We start from the raw sequence: 23,609 nt of genomic DNA on the forward strand, positions 1-23,609 counted from the left end.
GTTTTGTCTTCATTTAATTGTAGAAAATTCTCTCTCATCCAGGTGTTTACTTCCTCCAGACACTGACACAGTACGTCTGCTGGGCTGCAGTCGTCCGGTGACAGAGACACATAAAGTTGTGTATCGTCTGCATAACTGTGATAATTGATGTTAAAGTTCTGCAATATCTGACCCAAAGGGAGCATATACAAGTTAAACAGAAGAGGTCCAAGAATTGACCCCTGGGGGACTCCACAAGTCATGGCCACTCGCTCAGATTCATAGCTGCCAATTGTAACAAAATAACTCCGGCCTTCTAAGTAGGACCTGAACCAGTTAAGGACCGCTCCAGAAAGTCCAACCCAGTTTTCCAGCCTGTGCAACAGGATTCTGTGATCTACAGTATCAAACGCAGCGCTGAGGTCCAACAGGACCAGGACTGAAACATTACCAGAATCAGTATTCAACCTGATGTCGTTTAACACTTTGACCAGAGCTGTTTCAGTGCTGTGATGACGTCTGAAGCCTGATTGAAAGTTATCAAGACTTCCACTTTCATTCAGAAAGTCGTTGAGCTGGTTAAATACAACTTTCTCAATAATCTTAGATATAAAAGAGAGATTAGAGACAGGTCTGTAGTTGTTCATCATAGAGGCGTCTAGAGTTCTCTTCTTTAGGAGTGGCTTAATGGCAGCTGTCTTTAGTGACTTGGGAAAAATGCCTGATGCCAGTGAGCTGTTAACTATTTGTAGGAGATCACTTTCTACTGAGGTAAAAACAGTTTTTAAAAAGTCGGATGGTATTATGTCCAGAGAACAAGTTGTTGATTTCAGATGCCGAACTGTTTCCACTAGGATTTTTAAATTAACAATATTAAATTGTGACATAACGTCAGAGTTATTTCTAGGTTTTAGACACAGATTAGACACAAATTTTAGACACAAATTAATAAACATATTTTTAAAAAAAAACAAAAAAAAAAAACCACCACGCTGACCCCAAACCGCTGGCCCAAAGCAAATTTAACCCATAAAATCAGAATCAAAACCGCCCACTCTGGCAACACTTGGAGCTGCAGAAGGTTCTGCTCCAATCCCAAACTTTTCTTCACAGAAACAGCAACACCTGCATCCTAAAGCTCAGGTAACAAACTTGATAAGCAAACCTCCTCAAACAGCCATTAGATGCGATCTGCTGACTTCAGACGCAACAGACTTTATATGCAATTATCAAATCTAAAAATGAAATGAGATCGAAAAACAAAAGGGATAAATTAACTGATTTAATTCATTCCAAGGTAAACACAAGAAACTTGTGCTAAAGGGAAAAAAAAAATGGACCAGACTCAGTGAAAATAGAAGATATAAAAACACTAAATACAGTCATTTAGAACATTCTGTATTCATTTGAACTCAATAGATTGCAGCCTGCCAAATGATGCGTAGAAATAAATTAATAAATAAATTCTGACCCAAAAAATCGAGTGATGTTTGTTTTCGAGTGGCTCCGCCTCCTTTGCTGGGGCTCACGCTCACTGCATTTGGGCTTGGGGTTGGGTTAGCAGCTGCAGAAGCAACAAGTGCTTCATATTCGCCTGGGTTGATGTGAGGTGCTTCATTAGATTTGAGTTACTTGAGGCAGATGTGGATAAAGGTTTTTTCCCTGGGCATAGCGTGCATGTTACATACACATTCTTGCCTTTTATCTCCACGGGTGAGAAGTAGTGCCGGTACTTCCAGGTAGAGAACGCTACCTGTGAACTTCCCTGGCTCGTCGCCGCTGTCTTGTGTGTGTTTAGTCGTCAGCGCGAGCAGTGAGACAGCGTGAGCAGGGCATGATCCGCCCACACAGCTAATCATCATCGCATTTGCAACGGTGTCATCATCCCCACCCCTGCTCTCTCCAGGCAGCTGATGTATAGCCGAAAGCCTACAACCAAATTGTAGTAACGCGCCACTTTATATTCTCAGTAACGATAACGGCGTTGTAACGATGGGGAAAGTAATTAATTAGATTACTTCGTTACTGGAAAAATAACGCCGTTAGTAACGCCGTTATACTTAAACGCCGTTACTCCCAACACTGATTCTGACAGAGAGAGAGACTTCCACCAAAGGCTCTACCACCTGACTGTTTCACCAATCAAACGTAGCCGTGCAGTCTGGTCACGTGACCATACTCAATCTTTTAGCTTAGCTTTAGCATCAGCAGTCGTAGCAAACAAACAAAGAAACCGATGAAAAATGTCAGAATCAACGGTGGGAAATGAAGACACAGACGAGGCCTCATACTGAAAGCATGTTTACCTTACAAAGAGTGAGAAACAGCAGCTAAATTATGTGTCTTCTGTATCAACCAAAACAAACGCACATTTCAGCAGAAACTCAACATCTAACCTGAGGAAACATGTAGCGGCAAGTTTCCTTAATTAGTTTTTTTCCCCCATGGATAGGTGAATGTTTGTTTTTTAGGTTACATATGGGTGACATATGTTTTAAACATTTCCTAAGTCTCTTTTATTTTTTATTGAAGTACTTGAATTTACCTGGATTATTTTAATTTAAGCTATTTTGTAATTAATTAATTCATTTTAATTTTTTTTAGCAATTGGATAAACCCTAATTTGCCTAAAGATGATTATTTAGTATTTTTGTCTGTCTGATTGAATGCTTGTGTTAACAAATAAATCAGACGTTACTCAACAGTTACTCAGTACTTGAGTAGTTTTTTCACCGAGCACTTTTTTACTCTTACTCAAGTAATTATTTGGATGACTACTTTTTACTTTTACTTGAGTCATATTATTCTGAAGTAACGGTACTTTTACTCGAGTACAATTTTTGGCTACTCTACCCACCTCTTTAAGCAGGTTTCTGCCACAGGGTTCTGTGGAGATGTGCAGATGTATGGACGCGTTTATTTGTGCTTTAGGACACTGAGAAATGATCACTGAATAAGGTTTTTATGTCAGCTTGTGTTTAACCACAGTGGCTTTCATTTGTTGTGTAGGAGCTCAAGTGTCTATGCCAAAGAAATGCTATTTTTTGGGGTAAGGAGGAGAAATAAGAACAGAGCCCATGAACAGCAGACTGCTGTCCCACATCTCCATCACAACATAAACAGCTGACTCATTTCCTTCCACTTGGTTTTGTGGTCGGACAGATCAACGGGGACAAAGCAGATCCAACTAACCTCCTCCTCTGATAAGCTCTGTGGATCAAACACCACAATGAACACAGAGGCTGAGAGTCCAGAATAATGATCCACACCTCATCGAGTTCCTGGGGTATAAGGCAGTAAAATATCGATTCTGCTTGGAGCATTCATTGCACATTTGAGTCGAGAGGTGTGGCTGAAATCTAGATGAATCCTCCAGGGTGTTGTTTTTGCAGCCTGACAGCAACAGAGCTAAAGTGGTCATGCACAGCACCAGCAGGTAACTCAGGTGAACTCTGTTAGCCGCAGCCACCAGCTCAACTTCTGGGGTGGAGAGACGCTCTTTATCTGTTGTTAACAAGCTCTGCAATCCCCCCCCCCCCCCCCCCTTTACTGTTTCCTCTCTGTCTGCCTGCATAGACCGGAGGTCAGGTAGGGAGGTGCTTGATTTGTTCCAGCAGCCATGTTTCTGTAAAAAAAAAAAAGAAAGAAAGAAAGAAAACGGCATATTCCTGGAACATCATGGTCAGGACTACAGGCTTAGCCATTTTATCTGCCAGTGATCTCGGACTTCCCATGATGATCATGGAAAGAAATGTATGGAAGTTTTTCTGTGCCATCAGAGTTTAGATTAGATTAGATTAGATTAGATTAGATTAGATTAGATTCAACTTTGTTGTCATTGCACAGAGTACAGGTACTGAGACAACGAAATGCAGTTTAGCATCAGAAGTGCAAAAAGCAGTTAAAGTGCAGAGTATGTGCATATGTAAAGTGTAGTAGTGAATAAATGCAAAAAGCATTTGAATATGAATTTCTAATATTGAATTTTTACAGCATCAAAATCAGACTTTGAATTTTAAAAACCAACATTTAAAAAAAAAAATCAATTTCTAAAAAATAAAATTCAGTGGGAAAAAATTTCAAAACTTCAAAGAAATATTTTTTTTCCACTGAATTTTTTTTAGAAGTTGATTTTTTTTTTTAGATGTTGATTTTTTTTCCCACTGAATTTTTTTTAGATGTTTAATTTTTTTTGATGAATTTTGTTTTTAGAAATTGATTTTTTTTTTCCACTGTTGGTTTTCACAATTCAAAGTCTGATTTTGATGCTGTAAAAATGCAATATTAGAAATTCATATTCAAACTGATGGCACAGAAAAACTTCCATAGAATGTTTGAAACTTCCTCCTCCTTCTACAACGCTTTGTTCCCCCTCTGCATCTTAGACCTCTCCTCTTCAACTTTGAGATCTTATTCTGGACTTTATTCGAGCTTTGAAAAGCTCAACTGGCTGCTCCCAGGTGCGCGCAACCTTCTCGTTGGCATGGTTGCACATCAACGTAAATAGCGCCTGGATTTTTAACAGATCCCTCCAGCAGTACAGTTTTTTTCACAGTAAAAAAGCTCAGTCGGAAATCTCATAAAAAGAGACAAAGAAAGAGACAATATGTCTTAATATGTTTGTAATATTCTGATTAGTGTGACCTCGTTCTGTTTTAACAACATGAGACGTTTTCACCGACTACAGCAGAGAGTGTTCCTAAGTGGAGAACCTGTCAGAGGCTAATATCCACAGTAATAGAGATTGAGAGAGCGGTGCGACCTTGGTTGCTAATGCAGTTTCAGTTGGTAAGTTTAATGTTCCCAGTAAGATATCAAATTATGGCAGTCATAACTAATACATGAGCGGCTGCAAATAGAGTTCTAAGTGTAAAATCCATTTACTGTTTGGGTCTCCTGCCACTGAGTGATGGAGCGTCACGACCTCCGCACACGAAAGCTGACGTTCGAAGCGACAACAAGTCATCTCCGACGACAACGGCTGCGTTTGATAAATGGCTTCATTGTTTTTGGGGGCCGGACTTCTTCTGAGGACGGCCTTGAGCAAACACACCGGTTCAGCAGATGCTAATATCCCCTGGATGAACTGTAGCCCTCCGTCACCTCCTCTCTGAACCACCCGATCCGAGGTTAATAAATCCACTTCGGTGACTGGTGGTTTTTCATTTGCCGTGTAACCTTGACTTCATCAGATCCCATTCATGGCTCCACTTTGCCTACACACATTTCCATAAATGACACTAAAGAAGAAATATGAAGGGGGGATTTATCCTCGGCTACTTTCCCTTTTTCCTAATCCTGGTTCTTGCTGATGCTGCCCTCATGAATCATAAACTACCCGGAGGTTTCGAAAGGAGCTTCGTCACATATTTACACTAAATGGCTATGATATTGTTCCTCCCAGCCGGCATACCAGAAAGCAATAAATTCCCATGAGACAGGGCTCTGCAACACTTGAAATGAGTCAAATTTACACTCTCCATCCTCAGCATTTACTAAATGAATCCTGGAACAGATGAGGGATACTTCAAGAGCACGGAGATTTAATCAAGCCCCCCTAATATTCCCCCGGAGCCGCCACAGCTTAAATAACCAACTCTTTCTAAAGGTGCCGAATAGCCTTGACGGGGTGAGTAATAACACCCCTGACTTTGCCATTTAGCCTCCAACATCTCAATAATTTACTCTAACTCATATTACGTCGCCTCAGCCTGCAGCAGCTTAATAATCAAACCTTTGCTGCAACACTGAGCACGTGCATAACCAACATCCCCTCAGCATAATTAACACCAGTCAGTAAGTGTAAAGCAAGAAAACAAATGATCGCCTTGTCCTGCATATACATCACCATATTTAATCTAAAAAAACTGAGAGCGAATACGTTTACCTCTCTCAGTATCATCTGTCATCTGACGCCTCACAGCTTTACGATTTGAATTTCAGGCCTCTGTTTCTCTCTGCAGGCAGAAAGTAAACTTACTGCAAAGTTTTTTTTTTATCTTATTAGTCGGATTGGGAATGTCGTGACTCGCCACAACCAGAGAATTCAGCACCCAGGGAACAGGACATAAATGCAAATCAGCGCGCGCACACATGGCAGGAGTGCAGTGGTATTATCTGTCATTAGGCGAAGATTAAAGTCATTTAGTGTTCGTGAGATAATCTGTCATTAGGCGATGATTACGGCACACACTCCAGCAGCTCTGAAGCCGCTAAGAGGGGAGATAAAAACCTCGAGGAAAACTGATGACTCTGAGAGTTTTTCTAAAGAAGTCCACAAGGAAAATAAAACTTTCACTTCAGGCTGAATGTTTCAAGAAAAATACCTCAATGCAATTCTGTTTTGACCAATTTATTGCTTGACAATTTATGCATTACAAACAGAGATGGGACCAACCATATTTTGGCAATGTGTCCAACCTGTCCACCCCGTATCATATCAAACTAACGTTAGCTAACTACCGACTAGGCTAACAGGATAATATTAGCTAATTTGACGAGCACTTAGTGGTCAGAATGGATCTTTAAATGACGAACAAAGTTCGAAGTTATGCTAGATGCTTAACACTCAAGTCATTCAAGTCATCATGTCTCAAGTCAAGTGCCGAGTCTTTAACTTCCAAGTCCGAGTCGAGTCTCGAGTCTTTTATTTTTTGTCAAGTCAAGTCACAAGTCATCAAAACAGCAACTTGAGTCGACTTGAGTCCAAGTCACAGTGACTTGAGTCCCCATCTCTGCTTACAAATATACCGATTGCACATGTCTTTGACCCACAGCCCCATCTTAGTTTCTCAGACAATGGTTTCCTGTTTTTAGCTCTGTCGACTACTCCCTGGATCATTTTGCTTATTGGCAGAGATGGGGACTCGAGTCGCTGTGACTTGGACTCGACTCGAGTCGCTGTTTTGATGACTTGTGACTTGACAAAAAATAAAAGACTTGAGACACGACTCAGACTTGGAAGTTAAAGACTCGGCACTTGACTTGACTTGACTTGAGTGTTATTCAGTTCATGTTTTCAGTTTGAATATAAAATTAATAATTAAAAAAATCATTTTGATTACCCGGTAGGAGCGCAGGCTGAGAATGGCGTCATGATTGGATCCCTACCCTGTCAATCAGTCATGTCCTCTCTACATACCTTAAGTGTTTATTGGAGAGAATAAACTCATATCAGATATGCATCAACATGTCAGCGGCAGGGGGACCGAGAGTCGTTGTCTTCGGCTTTCATAATTGCCATTTTGACGGCTAAAGACGAACAGAACAGTGCAAGACATGCGGCATCAACATCTCAGACAGCTATAGACGACAACTTTGTTCGTCATTTGAAGATCCATTCTGACCAGTAAGTGCTCGTCAAATTAGCTAATATTATCCTGTTAGCCTAGACGGTAGTTAGCTAACGTTAGCTTGATATGATACGGGGTGGACAGGTTGGACACATTGGCCAATGATGTTTACTGACAGTTACTTATATCTTTGTGTTTTCACTTTATTAAGATCAGATTCTGCAGGTAAAATTGCAATAATAAGGTGACTTGACTTGCCCAAGAAAAAAATACTTGGGACTTACTTGAGACTTGAGACGTACTTGAGACTTGCACATGTGTGACTTGGTCCCATCTCTGCTTATTGGCCTACCTGCTTTGGAAACATCTTAATCTATATATTTCTAAAAATGTAGCTTAATAAAAATGGTTCCCTTTCTCATCCTCCTCCTGCCTGTGAGCCCTTTGGCGTTCCCCTGACACGCTCCTGAAAAGAGGCTTTTTCTGTGGAAACAGCATATTACATGCCCACACTAATCAGAGAGAAGGAGCGGGAAGTTGTTTCCATCCCCACACGGCTACACCCATCGAAAGCTGATGGAGCAACGGCTGTGAACTGGCACAGCTTTCTGGATGCACACCACAGGAAAAAGGTTTGAGGTAGCTGGGGACCTCGTCACAACAGCGGGACGAATCCTGGACCTTGCTACAGTGGGTTGGAAGTCTTAGAGCTCCTATGTCTTATTCGTGGCCTCTTTATCTAACTTACTTTAATACAGTTAACACAAACACTTCTTTTAAAGGACAAACCCTTCCACATGGGTGGACTGTGCCCCTCCAATCAGCTCCTCTCTTATTCTGGGTTAATAAATCCACATTCATGACGGGTGGCATGTTGAGTGAATCATTTTAGAGTAAATCCAACAACAGCCTTTATCTCCTCTCTTCCCAATTTGCACAAGTCATCTGGAACATTAACTGTCAGACATTCAGGCAGTATGTGACCACCGTGGTCATTTGATGTCATTAAACATCCCTGTTTCTGAATGCCAGCATGACTAAAGAGCTATAGAGCAGAGAACATTGAGTGTCTGACATCTGAGACCCAGAATCCTCTCTGTGCCATCCAATCTGGAGCTGCAGGTGGTAGAAAGATGATGGAAAATACCAAATAAATTGCTCAAACTCTCAAATACAACTACAAATAATGCGTTCCTCTAAAGTACAGCCCCTTTAGAGGAAAATAGCTGGAAGAAAACATGACTCAGATGAGCGTTTCCACATCAGAGCAAATGTCCTCGATGAAGCCACACAGTCATCAGAAGGAGATGCGGACGTGGAAGATTCTGAATTGATTTAGAAATGTCAAAAATAGATTTTCTGCATGCCAACTGATAAGGTAATGTTGACAGAATGCAAAAGGAGGAACTCAGAGAAGCAGGAGTGAAGGCTTTGGCTTTTATAGAGCTTAACTAAAACATTTTTGGAAATACAAACGTAAGAAACCACTTGAAACATTTCAATCTGGGGCAGGATGTACAACAGCTGGATGCAGTTGCTTCCATCCAGAGGACTATGGAGCAATTGCAAACTCTATGGTCCTTTTATTGCCAAGGATTTGTGTTCAACGTCAGTCAGAACCAGGGCTTCTGTGGTTTGTTTGGAGCCCAAATACAACATCTCATCTCAAAGATATCCGATGGACACTCTGGTGCCAACACTCCACCACAGCACCAAAAACCAAAGGAGTCTTTTAAGCAGGTAGGATAGCTCCGGCATGTGATGCGTGGCACATTTCCAAAGTACCCTATAAGACTGGAACAGATGGCTTCTCGTGTTCGATAACGAGCTGTCAGTGAGTGATTATACTGCCCACCGCACATAACAGGAGGACGTTGGCTCCTGTCCTGGGATTCAGAACATGCCAACATCTGGATTAATGTGCTACAACTTCGCTGCTACAGTTCTAATTACCCATCGGATCTTTTTTAATGCTGGAAAATATTTTGGCAAAAGTAAACACCCAGATAACAGGCCACATCTCTCCCTTTTGCTTTGGAAGCACCACAGTGAGAAAAAAAAGCCTGGTATAGAAGAAAAGATTCACACTGGAAGAAATCAAAGTCTTACCAAGTATATTTGTCTCATTTCTAGTCCAAATATCTCATTACACTTAATATAAGACACAACTGCCACAAGTACCATTTCATCCAGATATAGGGACTTGTTTGAAGACAATACATCTTGAATATCTTGTTAAATGAAAAAAGTCTTGAAAACAAATAGTTTTGAGTCGGATTTCATATGAAACAAGCTTTTTTTGACATTTGAAGAGGTTTTTAAGCTAATTTCAAGATCACTTTTATCTCAAAAGTCCTAAATATCACATCTTATTTCAAGAAATCTTGACAAGCCGATTTTCACTAGTTCCATTGGCAGATTTTTTTGCTTATTTCAAGCAAAAGCGTCTTTTATTTGTTGTTTTTTTTACCTTTTTTTGGAGGGGCATTTTTTCCAGTGCATCAAGATGCATTGATGGTACCTTATGATTCCCATCCCATGCTGCTGGAGGCATGTTTAATACCAACATATGCCAACTGTGTTTTCACTTCTGAGTTGTGTGCTGTCATTAAAAAACAAAAACAACATTTTATTCCAACACTTTAGTCACTTCCTGGTTGGGTTTCGCTTGGTTAGAGTAAAAAAAAAACAACCTTTATTCTTCTCCTTAATGAACCTAACTCCAAATATAGTGACCACCAGAAAACATGAAAAAAATTACCAATAAAGATGGTTTCTATTCTTGCAGAAGGATAGTCTCTTTAGTCCCGAAGCAATGATCAGATAACATACAGTCAGGCTAGACAAAAGAGGCAAAGGTTTAAGGTTAAGAAGTCATGTAACAGCAGTCACTCATCAAATGTGTTCAGGCACAACTCCATCACAATGAAACCGAGAAAAAGCTCCCAAGAATCAAAGAGAAACCAAAGCCACCGGTGCCATTCAAACCCAACTGTCAGACCTTCAGTCATGCAGCAAAAAGAAAGACAGACGTTACCGATAAGGTAACAATCTGCTGCCATTACACTGACGCTTCTGGTCATAAAGAAAGTTTATGAAACCATCTTTCATCCTCAGGGAAGTATCCATTTCATACAAGGCTGAACAGAACTTAAAGCTTTATTCATTGCTGATTTAAAACATCTGTTTTTACTTATTTAAAGACATGCTTGTCTTTTAATTCAAGGGACTCTCTCATAGGCTTAAAAATATCTTTTAATATCATGTGGTTGACAGATTTTTTACAGCACAGCTCATTCACTCCGGTAAGGACGTCCATCGTCCTCAAAGTTGTCTTCCACGTCGTCAAAATCTGATAAATATTCTGCCATGTTGCACAAAACTAGCAGTAACAAACTGTTTGAAGTTAGCCGACCGTCACAGAGCACGGAGTGAATAAGCCATAGACATTATAAAGAGACATTATAATTCTTTATATGTCTATGGAATAAACTGTGCTGCAGCGGCGCGTCGATGACGTCATCCCAGTAAACGCGTGTGTTAAAAGCTTCCTATAAGCCCTCTGATACCACCGGATAACAACAACACGGCAGCTCTGAGCTAACAGTGCAACAGTACACGTTCATTCATTCATTGGTCTTAAAGTATTGGTGAAATAAATACAGATAATGCCTTATTTAGAGGCTGTATTGTCTCTGCCCTGTTCTCTCCCGTTATATGGACATACGCGGATCTCCAGTGATCTAAATATCGTCCGAAGGACGCCGACTTTCACCAAACTGTTATCGGTGAGAAGATGAACTTATTTTATGCCAGAAAATAAGGGGAAAAAACTAACTTCGCCATAATGAAATATGCATATATGCGTTTAACCTCAGGCACCAGGAGCTAAGAGGATGTTAGCATTTACTGAACATTTTTGGATTAATTGCTGAGTGAGACCAGAATATCCTGAAAAATGCAGATATATTCAATTAGCAGTAATCAGCAGCTTTCAGCATATAAACGGAGGCAAATTTTCCCTCAATATTCAGTGTCGAACTGATCCTCAAACACACCGAATGCTCCCTGAGCTCTTGCTTTATGTTTACCAACCAGTGAACACAGCAGCTGTTGGGTGTCTCCATGCACCAACCAGTTAACCTCCCACAGGTCCACACATAGAAAAACGGCCTGTTTAACTTGCAGCATTAAAAATGCACCGACCAGAGAGGAGCAAGACCTCAGTGCGAGTCTTTCCATTCCTTTTGAAAAGTGTCTGCAGCTAACCAACCAGGTCAGTGTCTGCTGGTGTGAATGCAGACTCGCTTCGGGGTGGCAGCTGAACAGATAAGCCGAATACATATTCTTAAATGGAGGTGAAAAGCTGCTCAACTTACAGGAGTAATTTAAGCAAACCGCTGAAATATTGCGAGTAAGGAAACACAAACAGCGGACCTCTCTGGAGGGATTTCAGCCCCCTCCCATTGTGCTGATAAACAGCTTTTGCCAGACCTTGCCCCTGGCTCTGGCTCAGTAATGAAACAAATAAAATGTGGAGGGAAAGTTGGTGAGGATGATTATTAAGTGAGCGATGTGCTATAGGTGGGTTCTCCAGGGAGCAAATAACTGAAGGACAACTTATTGCTTTTAGGGAGTCTTATTTTTTGTGTTTGTTTTTGGGTTACAGCTTTCAAATTGCCCTCGCCGCTCTGGGCCCAGCACAGCGATGAGGCGTTTGGTTTTAATATGACTCATTGGGGCATCTGAAGCTGTACTCGTTTGTCCATTTTGCAGTTTTTGTTACTCCATCAGAATCCATCCTTTTACCTGAGGTCATCGCGCTAATGGGTGTCGATTCATCCACTATTTTGCCTCATTTTAGAGCAAAATAACCCAGATCAAATGAGGACGATACACATCATTCCTTTTCTTTTTATTCTCCACCTTCGCTGTGAAATCTGTCGACGTTCATAATAACGTAGGAGCTAGAAATCACCTTTACTTTCTTTACCCATCAGGTTGTGCTTTTGAGTTTGAGTTTACGGCCGCACTGACCCTTAAAGTTTTATTTCCTCTCATCTCATTATTCTTCCTTTCGGGGAGGAAACTCTTCTTTATGAGTCCAACCTGAACCCTCTTCAAGAAAAGAAGAGAAGCGATAAATAAACCACTTTTAAACCCGTGCATTTACCGTACTGCATCTAAACCCAAAGCATGTTCTCTCTCTGCTCTGCAGATTTCCTGAGACCGTCTTCCTCCAAAGGAGCAACTGTGGATTGTTTCTTCGTGCAGGCAATAACGACCTGTTAAAAAAAAAAGTGCAATCTCTCGCGGGTGTGATGGAAACTCCATGTGAGGTATCAAATTAGCATCTGTGTTGCCTAAATAGAGACAGAAAAAAATATAATCTAGTCCTATCCATGACGTTTTTTTAACCCTGACCACGTAGTTTGTCCCGCAGTGATGCCACTGCCTAAACCCAACAAAGAGGTGAGGAAATGCTGCAACATGTTGTGTTGAAATGTCACCATGGCAACCAGCAAAATGGTATCCAGTACGGTGACAGTGGTGTTGTTAAAAGATCATATTTCTGCCTTCTGATTTGAAGTCTAACCCTAAGCAAGTAATGTTAATTAGTAGACCGTGCAGACCGAAGTGCAGACCGAGCAGTAAACACTGTAACAGGCGCAGCCGCGCAGCTGTCGGCAGGCGGCAGCACGAAAGTCAGTGACTAAGTCAATGTTCATAAATGACATTGCTATGGGATGTCATACAGCTTCATGTCAAAAGAGGCGAACTATCCCTTTAAGGCAGCTTATTCTGGTATATTCTAAAACACATTACACTGTTAGTTTTGTTTACTCCAAACGAATCTATGGAAACTTTCCTCATGAACTTTTGTCTCTGGAGATTTGGATAACAGTGCTTCAGTTTTGCTTGATAAGTGGAAGGATTTTTTTATTTGGTGAATGTTCTGCTTAATCAGAACCATCTGAGTTACCAATATCCAAGCATAAGCTTATGTGGTTAATCAAGATTTAATCCTCCAAACATAAACATCGACTCTGGTGGGACTCGAACCCACAACCTTTGAATTACACCTTACTTTGCTAGAAGTCCAACGCGCTGTCCATTGCGCCACAGAGCCTGTCCACACCACAGCCAGTCCATCATTAAGACTCTGCATGTTAGAAATCAGGTTCAAATCCAGCCTTGTGCAGGATGAAAGCTCTGATTTATGTTTCACCATTTTGAGATTGTGGTGCCCATGGTCCCCCCCCTTAAAGGGATAGTCACTGCGTGCTGTGGAGACCGAGCAGACCGAGCAGCAAACACCGTAACAGGCTGGTGGCAGCAGGCTGTGATACGAAGGGAGAGAAAATAGGGCCAAGCGATTGTGAGGTCTGACTTTTTCCTGGAGAACGATTTTGTGATGCAAATGTATTACTCTTTTGAACGCATATTGTTTTGAGAAGCAAAACGCTTTATTTTTTAAACCCCAGCCAACTAGCTTGACTACCTTCAGCAACACCAAAACGAGGCTGGAACTCGGCTCACAGGACGCAGCAGGGGGTAAGAAGATGTTCATAAATGATATTGCTAATATGGGATGTCATACAGCTTCATGTCAAAAGAGGCGAACTATCCCTTAAATCCCGTTGAGGATAATGCAGAGAAATGAACTGCGGGGTTGTAAGACACCACAGAAGTCTGTAATTTTACAGACTGAATGCAGCTTTTACAGTTGGCTTGACAAAAGTCTCCACTTTTAAAAAGCTCCCAGTGTGACGTGAAGCTATTTGAGGGGATTGAACAGAACTGCATCCCAGCTGGAGCGCATTGCATCCACAATCACGGTTTCTGGTGAAGATTAGCATCCCACTATCACACAGACAGACCTGCCTCCAGAGCAGCGTCTCGTAATCAGCAGTTACACACAGCGAATTCATCACAGAGGAGATAGCCTCATTAAAAACTTTACAGCATTTGAAGATCTGCAGCACTGATTTCTCAACTTTTAATCATTGTGTGGGGTTCACAAACATACAGCACAGATCTGTAGATCTATAGAATATGTGAAAAGATTAAAGTTTTATGAGTTAACTCGGTATTAATCAAAGAGAACAGCCCACAGCTACACAACAACAACAACAGCAACGACGGCCGAACATGTTTGGAATCAAAGGGGTAAAAACTGATCTAATCACAAAATTACAAGTTCGATTTTTGACTGTGGCAGCGGAAAAAAATACCCAACATTACAGCACGGCTAATTAAAACCAGCAGTTAATACAGAATATTTTAACAGAGCGCTGCTCAGCCCAGAGAATGTGAAATAAGTCTGAACAAAACAAATCAGCAGGGACACGAGACACAGCAGACACCCGGGAAGGAAAGAAGAGAAGCAGCCAAGGTGAGGAAGGAAGACAAAAACCTCTAATGATATTATTGTTATTCAATGCACCTCTGCAGCTGCATTGCTTCGTTTTGCATCATTTAAACACACCGTCTTTCAAGAGAAATCATTTTGAGGTTCAGCACTGTTTTTCCCGTGTATCCGTCTTTCTTTTTTAAGCTCAAGGTCTGTCCCTACGGGAGGGATTTCTACGTGTTCACGGCACACAGGTGCAGAAAATGTTCTGCTTTGAGCATAAACGTGTATATATGTTGCTGAAAAGACAAAGTTTTGGTCAGTAAGAGATGTATAATTATTGTGAATGCATCAACTCTGCATCGATATAATGCTTCTTCAACAATTTCCCACATCCTGCAGCACATAAATGTTCACCAGAATGCTGTTTTGCACTGAAGCCAAAGTGGAGACATTCACTTGTTTAGTCTTAATGTGTGCACGAATTCACACGAATTATTCATGGTGCAGTCAGTGTCATGCTCAAGGACAGAAGGAGCCCGATTGATCCGCCAGCCTAATAATTCATGATCAAATCACTGCTCCACCTGAGCAGGTTGTTCAGTCTGACGCCGTTACTGTGTTCACGTCCTTTCTACAACTTATAGTTCCTGTTTTTACGCGAATGAACTGATTGATGTGAAGAAAAGTGAGCTGCTACAACCACTAGAAGGTTTGCTGACTGTTATTTTTTAAAGTTTTAAGGCTTTTTTTCTGTGGTTTCCCTCAGAGAGATCCACTTAAACCAAATACTAACCTCCAGCTGAAGGGACTAAACAGCAAATTACACTTGTTGGCAGTTTAAAGGCTCGTTTCAGTGCCGGTTTCTGAGCGGCTGAACCCCCGGTCACTCTGTGATGCATACTGGAAGGCGATTAAACGCACAGCGACTTCACGACCCTGCGGATAGCTGATTCACTCAATGACTTCCTTGAATCTAATTAAGTCAACTCCAGTAACACACCAGCTCACTGCTCTGGCTAACAAGTCATCAGAGTGCCATCCGTTGTTAAAATATGTGTTTTTTACTTTGTTGTCACTTAGCAGCGTGTCCGTAATGAACGGGGTAAACTCTCCGTGGGGGAAGCAGACGTGAGAATCGCTCTGAAACCTGCAGCTGGTATCCCCGCAGTCTTAACTTATTATGCTGTTGTGGTTTATGGTCCGTGCATGATGAGTGTGCTGCTGGGTCACGCCTGGCAAGATGAGCACAGTAAGAGGCGAACAGAGAGCGAAAGAGAGGCTGAGGGAAAAAAAAAATAAAAGCAAAGAAAACTGACAGAAACAAAGATGCAACCAGACTGTTACAGGATATACGTTTCAAAACCGACCCTCAAGATTGGATGTGATGATCAACTGCTGATAATAACTTGACAGAAATGTAATTTCAGTCTTGTTTCCTGAGCTGTAAAAAGCTTGTTTTTCCATTTAGAAATCGGTGATGAGTGAAACTTCTCCTGTAAGTGAAAACTGGTGATGAATGAAGCCGCTTTAAGTCAATTACAGACAATAAAAATCAGGAGTCGCCTGATGTAATTAATTATAATCAATGTTTCCCAAAGCATGTTTGGTGACATTCTTGTGTGGCCTCGTGCGAGTCGAGGCGTGTTTTGGTATTTTGTGACAACGTTACGTTATCTCACCACAAAAATAGGGCTGGGCAACGATTAAAATGTTTAATCTAATTAATCACATGATTTCCCCGATTAATCACCATTATTCGCATTTGTACGCAAAATCCAAAAATGAATTCAAAAGTAGCGTATAGCTTTTAGCATTTAGTTTTATTTTAAATGTGCTGCCATATGAATGAAAGTGCCATAACATTTGTTGTGCAAACACACTTTTAACATCAGCATTTAGTGTTTACAGATGACTTTGGTTCTGTCGACTCCGCCGTCTGGAAGAACTTTAAAATGAAAATGGCCGAGTAAAAGTTCCATACCCTTCTCCATGTTTGGTGGATCCGCCGATTACTTTCTTTTCCGGTTCCACAGCAGACAGCAACAGACTTTTACAAAATAAAAGCCTGTGAGCAACAGACTTTTACAATAATAAAATAAATAATAAACCCTGCGTTAATGCGCGATAAAATATTTGTCGGCGTTAAATAATTAACGAGTTAACTCGCCCACCCCTGCACAAAATACAAAATAAACCCAATTGGGACACCAGCATTTTGTTGGGCCTCCCCACACATTCACCATTGTTTCAATAATCGAATGAAATGTCTTCTCCAGCACATCCCAAAGATTCTGCGTTCAGTGTTCCAGTGTTTGAAATCTGTCTCCATGAGTGTGTAACCGTGTGCATGTGTGTGTTCAACAGGTGCCGACCTGGATGGGTTAAATGCAGAAGACAATAAACTAATCTTAAATCTGAAAAGAGAAAAGTTAATCTTCTTGCTATAAGATGCGACTGAAACATGAAGCAGGCTTCTGTGGCTGTTTTTAATTCGCATTTAGAAGACGGGACTCAGAAAACGTGGAAAAATGGACTTTACTTCAACTAACAAGCAAAGAGAAATCTCATTTGTGCACTTGAGGTGACTTTTTTAATGCTTCAAAGAAGTCTTGATGCCAGTTAAGTGAATGGAAACACTTTTTTTCTTTTTTTTTAATTATGTCACTTACCAACTGTTTTAAATCTCAGTCGGAAAACAATAAACTCTTATAGGATTCAATATCCCAGATATCATTCCAGGGATTCAAGTAATTCTGGAAATTCCTCCTCAGGGTTTATCCTCTGGTTACAACAACTACTTCTTCTACTGAATTACAACCCTAAGCTAAAAAAAAACAAAAACATGAAGCAAATGTTCACGTCATTATATTATTTCATTCACTAGTGTATGCTCTCTCATGTGGTAATCAAATGCTTCAAGGCTTATTTGTGTCCAAGCTGCTGTGAAATGAGCTGTATATTTATGGTTTAACAGGGAGCTGTTGTACTGGTATTTTGACCCGAGCGTGACAGTCACATCACAAAAACGCAGGGAAATTAAGTCAGCTTGTGAAAAAAGGTGCATAATATGTCTTCTTTAGTGATACTGGAGGAATATTATGAGCCAGGAAAATAAATCACATACATATACGTACATCTCTGTCATTCTGAGTGATTTCTACTCCATTTAATTAGTGATTTGCATTAAAATAACTTTTGGACATGGCGATAAAATTCCGCATTAAATATTGAGATGCTCGTCACATTAATGGGGGACAGTGAATGTGTCTGAGCTGTGACAACACAAAATACACTGTCTGGCTAAAAAAAAAAGACATCAGGGACGCCAGTATTTTGTTGGGCCTCCCCACACATTCACCATTGTTTCAATAAGCTAAAGAAATGTCTTCTCCAGCACGTCCCAAAGATTCTCCCGTTCAGGTCTGGACTTAATTAATGACGTAGTCAGCTGACCTCATTTTCTGGGCACATAACACGGTTGAACCTGCACCTGATCAACAGAAGCAACCCCAGACCGTAACGCTGTCCCCACAGGGTTGTACAGCAGCTACTGAGCGTGATGGGTGCTGCACTTCGTCCACTCCTCTCACCCCGATGCATCCATCTCTCTGGAACAGAGCAAATCTGGACTCGGAGCACTTTCTCCAGAGTCTAATCGTCAGGCTCCCGAGCAAACTGAAGCCAATTAGAAACTGCGTGGTTTCAAGATGGATATCCAAGACTAATCTCAATTTGTTAGGAGCACCGTTTAAATCACTTTAATTAAAACACAATGCATTCGTCTATCTTTTCGGTTTAATCATAAATGCTTCGGATGTAACAAACACTTTGTTTATTCGATAGAAAAAGTGCTTTAAGAAAAATGTCTTCTTTTTTCTTCTCAACATGGACACTAAAAATGTAACATCCAAATCTCCTCATTACCAAAGAACAAAGCTGGAATAAATATGAACGTCTTGCATTGCATAACTTTTAGGGCTGGGCGAGTTAACTCGTTATTATCGTGTTAACTTGTTAATTATTTAACAACGATAAATATTTTATCGCATATTAACACAAGTTTTATTATTGTAAAAGTCTGTTGCTCACAGGCTTTTATTTTGTAAAAGTCTGTTGCTCACAGGCTTTTATTTTGTAAAAGTCTGTTGCTGTCTGCTGTGGAACCGGAAAAGAAAGTAATCGGCAGATCCACCAAACATGGAGAAGTGTACGGAACTTTTACTCGGCCATTTTCATTTTAACGTTGGACATCACTGCTACAGGTGCTCCTCGGTCTCTGTGTGAAGCTCACGGAGCTAACCGGCGCTACTTCCTGTTTTACTTGTTTCAACATAAAAGCACGTATTTCAAAATAAATTTTTAAAAAACTCCTGCATTAACAGCCAAGTTGAATTGTCTTGTCAGCGTAGTAGTTCCAGTCTGAAATATCACTTAAAGGCAAAACACACAACTGATAGCAGCAAGTCATTCAAGGAAACAAACAGTGGAGCGAGGCTTCTACATAAAAACTACAGAAAGATGCTGATGTTAAAAGTGTGTTTGCACAACAAATGTTATGGCACTTTCATTCATATGGCAGCACATTTAAAATAAAACTAAATGCTAAAAGCTATACACTACTTTTGGATTCATTTTTGGATTTTGCGTACAAATGCGATTAATCGTGATTAATCAGGGAAATCATGTGATTAATTAGATTAAACATCTTAATCATTGCCCAGCCCTAATCATTTTACACTGTAGTATCAGCAGAAATGAGTCATTTCTGTAGCTGAGTTTCACTTTAATAATTAATTTTTCCCATGAATTTGGTGAATCTTCTCTTTATAACTATATAGATTTTTATTGTAATTGTAATAAACCCTCAGTCCTGCCCTCGGAGAGTTGCATGAGTGCATCCGTCTCCACAAAGTTTAAGCATCATGCTCCTGTTACATATTACAAATTTGAGGTTGAGGTGGGCAAGATTATAATCTGACAAATATCAGGTCACACTGAGAGCAGCGTGCATCAGGCTGCAAGTCGGCTCCTTTCTTAAACAAAAGGTGCCGGCACTGTGTTAGCCATTCTAAGGCAACTCTTTCAAATGGAGATCTCCTGCTAAGGTCTTCGTCTTATGTGAAACTTGGGACATTAGTCAGCAGCTGCCATTGTTGTAATGAGAAGAGCCTTGCTGGCGATTTCAAAAGACCTGGAAGCTGGAAGTATTTAGTCACTCTGACACCTCCATGTTCAGTCTGAAGCCCTGTAGTATCCAACCGAGGGTGAGAATTTCTCACATCTGCTCTTCTGCAGAACATCATGACGTAACAATGAAGTCTTTGACCGTGAGGATCTAAAATGTCCTCAACTTAGAACAACTTTGTAATAATTAGTGAAAGAATTCTTTGATTTTCCCACCTCTTAATGATTATGCTTGAATTGTTCCCAAACTAACATTTACTAAATACAACCGGAGTGGAAATGGGAAGTAACGAGCATAAAAAGAGAATACCTTCAGAGAAAGATGAGGACACGCACACAATGAAGAAGGAAGAAAATAACAAACTAGAGCAGATTAGAGCAGAAGGAAGACATTAAAGGGAAGAACTTGTCACGGTTCAGAGCGGCGGAGGCGAGGAAGGAGGGCCCAGGTAAAGAGAGGCAGGAGCCAGGAGGTAAAACTCAGCTTATTTTGGAATAGAACTGAAAATTACAGCCGTACTGGCACGTCATAAAGACTAAAGTAGAATACCAAAAACACCAAAAACTGTACTTTACACAGAAGCTGGCCCAAGCCTGACGGGGAAAAACCACAAGAATAACGACGGGGCATCTAATGAAGAGAGAAGGAACCCGGAAGATTAAACTCGGGCTCCAGACTAACTTTTTTCATTAGGAGCCCCCTCGTCACATTAATGGGGGACAGCGAATGTGTCTCAGCTGTGACAATCTTACGTTATCTCACCACAAAATACACTGTCTGGCTAAAAAAAAAAGACATCAGGGACACCAGTATTGTGTTGGGCCTCCCCACACATTCACCATTGTTTCAATAAGCTAAAGAAATGTCTTCTCCAGCACGTCCCAAAGATTCTCCCGTTCAGGTCTGGACTTAATTAATGACGTAGTCAGCTGACCTCCTTTTCTGGGCACATAACACGGTTGAACCTGCACCTGATCAACAGAAGCAACCCCAGACCGTAACGCTGTCCCCACAGGGTTGTACAGCAGCTACTGAGCGTGATGGGTGCTGCACTTCGTCCACTCCTCTCACCCCGATGCATCCATCACTCTGGAACAGAGCAAATCTGGACTCGGAGCACTTTCTCCAGAGTCTAATCGTCAGGCTCCCGAGCAAACTGAAGCCAATTAGAAACTGCGTGGTTTCAAAATGGAAATCCAAGACTAATCTCAATTTGTTAGGAGCACCGTTTAAATCACTTTAATTAAAACACAACGCATTCGTCTATCTTTTTTGGTCTTATCATAAATGCTTCGGATGTAACAAACACCTTGTTTATTCTCTTAAAAGTGCTTTAAGAGAATATTAAGGGAACATACATTCGTACATCTCTGTCATTCTGAGTGATTTCTACTCCATTTAATTAGTGATTTGCATTAAAATAACTGTTGGACACGGCGATGGAATTCTGCTTCTTTGCTGTTTTCATTGACTATTGAGATGCTCGTCACTTTAATGGGGGACAGCGAATGCGTCTGGGCTGTGGAATAATGAACACAACAAAAGCTGCAGAGGGAGGCTATCAGCTCTTCAAGTTCAGAGCGAAGGATCCTGGCAGAGGCAGGAAAAAGAGTAAAAGAGCAAAGAAGAGCTGTTGAGCTCGCACCCCCAAGGAGTAAAAAAAAAATAATGACCTGTCTGCTTTGTTTTATGGTATGTTATGTGTTGCCTTATGAGCTTTTTCCAGCTCAAGAGAGACGATTGCAGGTAGGCTCTGAAGTGTGAGGTGCACACATTCTTTCTTAAAGCAACACCGGAGAATTTGGCAGATTTATTTATTTTTTTTTTTGCTCTTTGGCTCCCCCCTTTAGTCGTGGGATGCAACACCACTGTCATGGAATAAATCTCAGCGTGAGACCTCCGAATGTAAAGCCATGCACGTGAATTTGTTGTCGTGTTGAAGATGCCGCAAAGACGGCGTCAAAAGCCAAGAAAAATGTCATGTGACTGTAAAGCTAAGCGTTGTGGAAATCCTGGAAAAGTTGTGAACTGTGGTATCCCAGCGTCTGGGTTTCAGGCCCAGGCGTTCAAAAAAAAGCACTCTGATAGATCAGAAAGATATCTTTGTGAACTGTTTGGATGAGCAGCATGATTTCTGATGAGTGCAGGACAAAGTGACGGGAAGACCAGACAGACTAATCGAAACAGATGAGGAAGAAAAGAGAAGATTAGACGGTATCTGCACACGTCATGTTTCTCTTTAACCACAGAGAAGGTAGCAAAGGAAGAATAGCTTCAGCATCAGATAATAACACAGTATGGAGGACTTTTTGTCATCATGCAGGCATACGTCATCTCTATCTCCCCCCGTTTCTTTTGTCCACAGATTCTTTCTCCTCCTATCAATCAGGAGGATGAGCAGAAATGCCTCACATTCCCACCCTGCTTCACACCTGTCTGATGTTTGAGTCAAACGTGATTATGTGGCATTTAGAGCACAAAGTCTGGCATTCTCCTCCTCAGACTCAAACCTTTCAGTCACAGCCCTCCCTCTGCAACAATCTTTAATTCTCTCACACACACCTTCACACTGTTTTTTTTTTGGCTCAGTCCCAGGATGCTCATCACCTGAGCACTAAATCAAGCAGAAAGCCAACAGATAACCTTGTTTTCTGCCCAGTGGGTGAGCCACTCTAACAGTGGACATAATGCGCGCATTTCAGTCTGTGCAGCTGAGATCTTTATTGCCCTGAATTACAACTGTGATAACGTGACAACACGTCCCAGGGATGGAGAAGAATAAGGCAACAGTGTTGAATGAAATGTGGCATCTTAGAACATCCAGGTGTGAGACAATATTCACTAAAACCACTTTAACTCCTTGTGTCTCCGGGCGGATGTGCAGCCAAGACGCATTGGAAGCAACTCCATTAAAAACTATTAACTAAAATCCTTGTTGTTTTTTTTTTTATTTCATTTTATAAATGATCTCACTGGATGCCGATGAAAGGGACCCATGGTACAGAGCTGCCTCTCCGGCTCCGGGCTCCACCGTGAAAAAGTAAATTAGCGCGCAGCCGACTCACCTTCTGCGGTTGTCCCGCTCGAGCAGGAGACGAGCAGGACGACCCGAGCGATAATCCCAAAGACTCCTTCAGTCCGCAGATCCATGGTGACACGGCGGGAGGCTGCAGAGAAGCCCGGCGGCTGCTGGCGGAGGGACACGGCCGACCTCTCCTCTCCAGCTCCGAGAGAGATCTCCTCAAACCCGAATGTGGGAGGAGAGGATGGAGAGGAGGGAGAGGCTGGTGCGCTTTCGCTGCTCGCCAGCGTCAGTGAGCCGCCGCCTCCTCTCAAAGATCAACTTCATTAATGTCTCATAAAAACAGTTAAAGGGTCGCCGTGCTGTTCAAGACTGAGTCCTTCGGTCACCAGAAGAAAGAAAGAAAGAAAGAAAGAAAGAAAGAAAGAAAGAAAGACATTTCAGGATGGCTGATCGGACAACGATCCTCCTTTTGCATCTTTTATAGACAAACAACATCAGCTGTAACAGCTTCCCAAAAAGTTAGGAAGCTGTATGTAAACCGAAAATAAAAACCTACCATTTCTTTAGTTTCATCTATGAAAAACAGCAAAGATAAAACAGTTTGACAGACAGAAAACAGGATTTCTGCTCCAACAAGGTGATTCCCAAATTCAATTCAGTTCAGTTCAGTTTTATTTATATAGCGCCAAATAATACAAATGTCATCTCAAGGCACTTAAATAATATAGTCCAATTCAAGCCAATTGGAATTAAATTCATTGTAATCATCAT

At 41.2% G+C, this 23,609-nt stretch overlaps 1 protein-coding gene and 1 non-coding gene across 3 annotated transcripts in view; both read right to left on the bottom strand.

Moving 5' to 3' along the window:
- The window catches only part of LOC142398671 (contactin-associated protein-like 4), a 181,028-nt gene extending 157,980 nt beyond the window's left edge, over positions 1-23,048 (bottom strand). For both annotated transcript variants that reach the window (XM_075482766.1, XM_075482767.1), the window contains exon 1: positions 22,879-23,048. In XM_075482766.1, coding sequence (XP_075338881.1) covers positions 22,879-22,963 — 85 coding nt within the window. In that variant the 5' untranslated portion in view covers positions 22,964-23,048. The remainder of the gene's footprint in view (positions 1-22,878) is intronic.
- On the bottom strand, positions 13,314-13,401 carry trnar-ucu (transfer RNA arginine (anticodon UCU)). The gene is given in 2 exon segments: positions 13,314-13,349; positions 13,365-13,401. It is a non-coding gene; the product is annotated as a tRNA-Arg (tRNA).
- Positions 23,049-23,609: the final 561 nt, after the last annotated feature.

The sequence above is a fragment of the Odontesthes bonariensis genome, chromosome 14 (assembly GCF_027942865.1).
Source record: "Odontesthes bonariensis isolate fOdoBon6 chromosome 14, fOdoBon6.hap1, whole genome shotgun sequence".
Lineage (NCBI taxonomy): Eukaryota > Metazoa > Chordata > Actinopteri > Atheriniformes > Atherinopsidae > Odontesthes > Odontesthes bonariensis.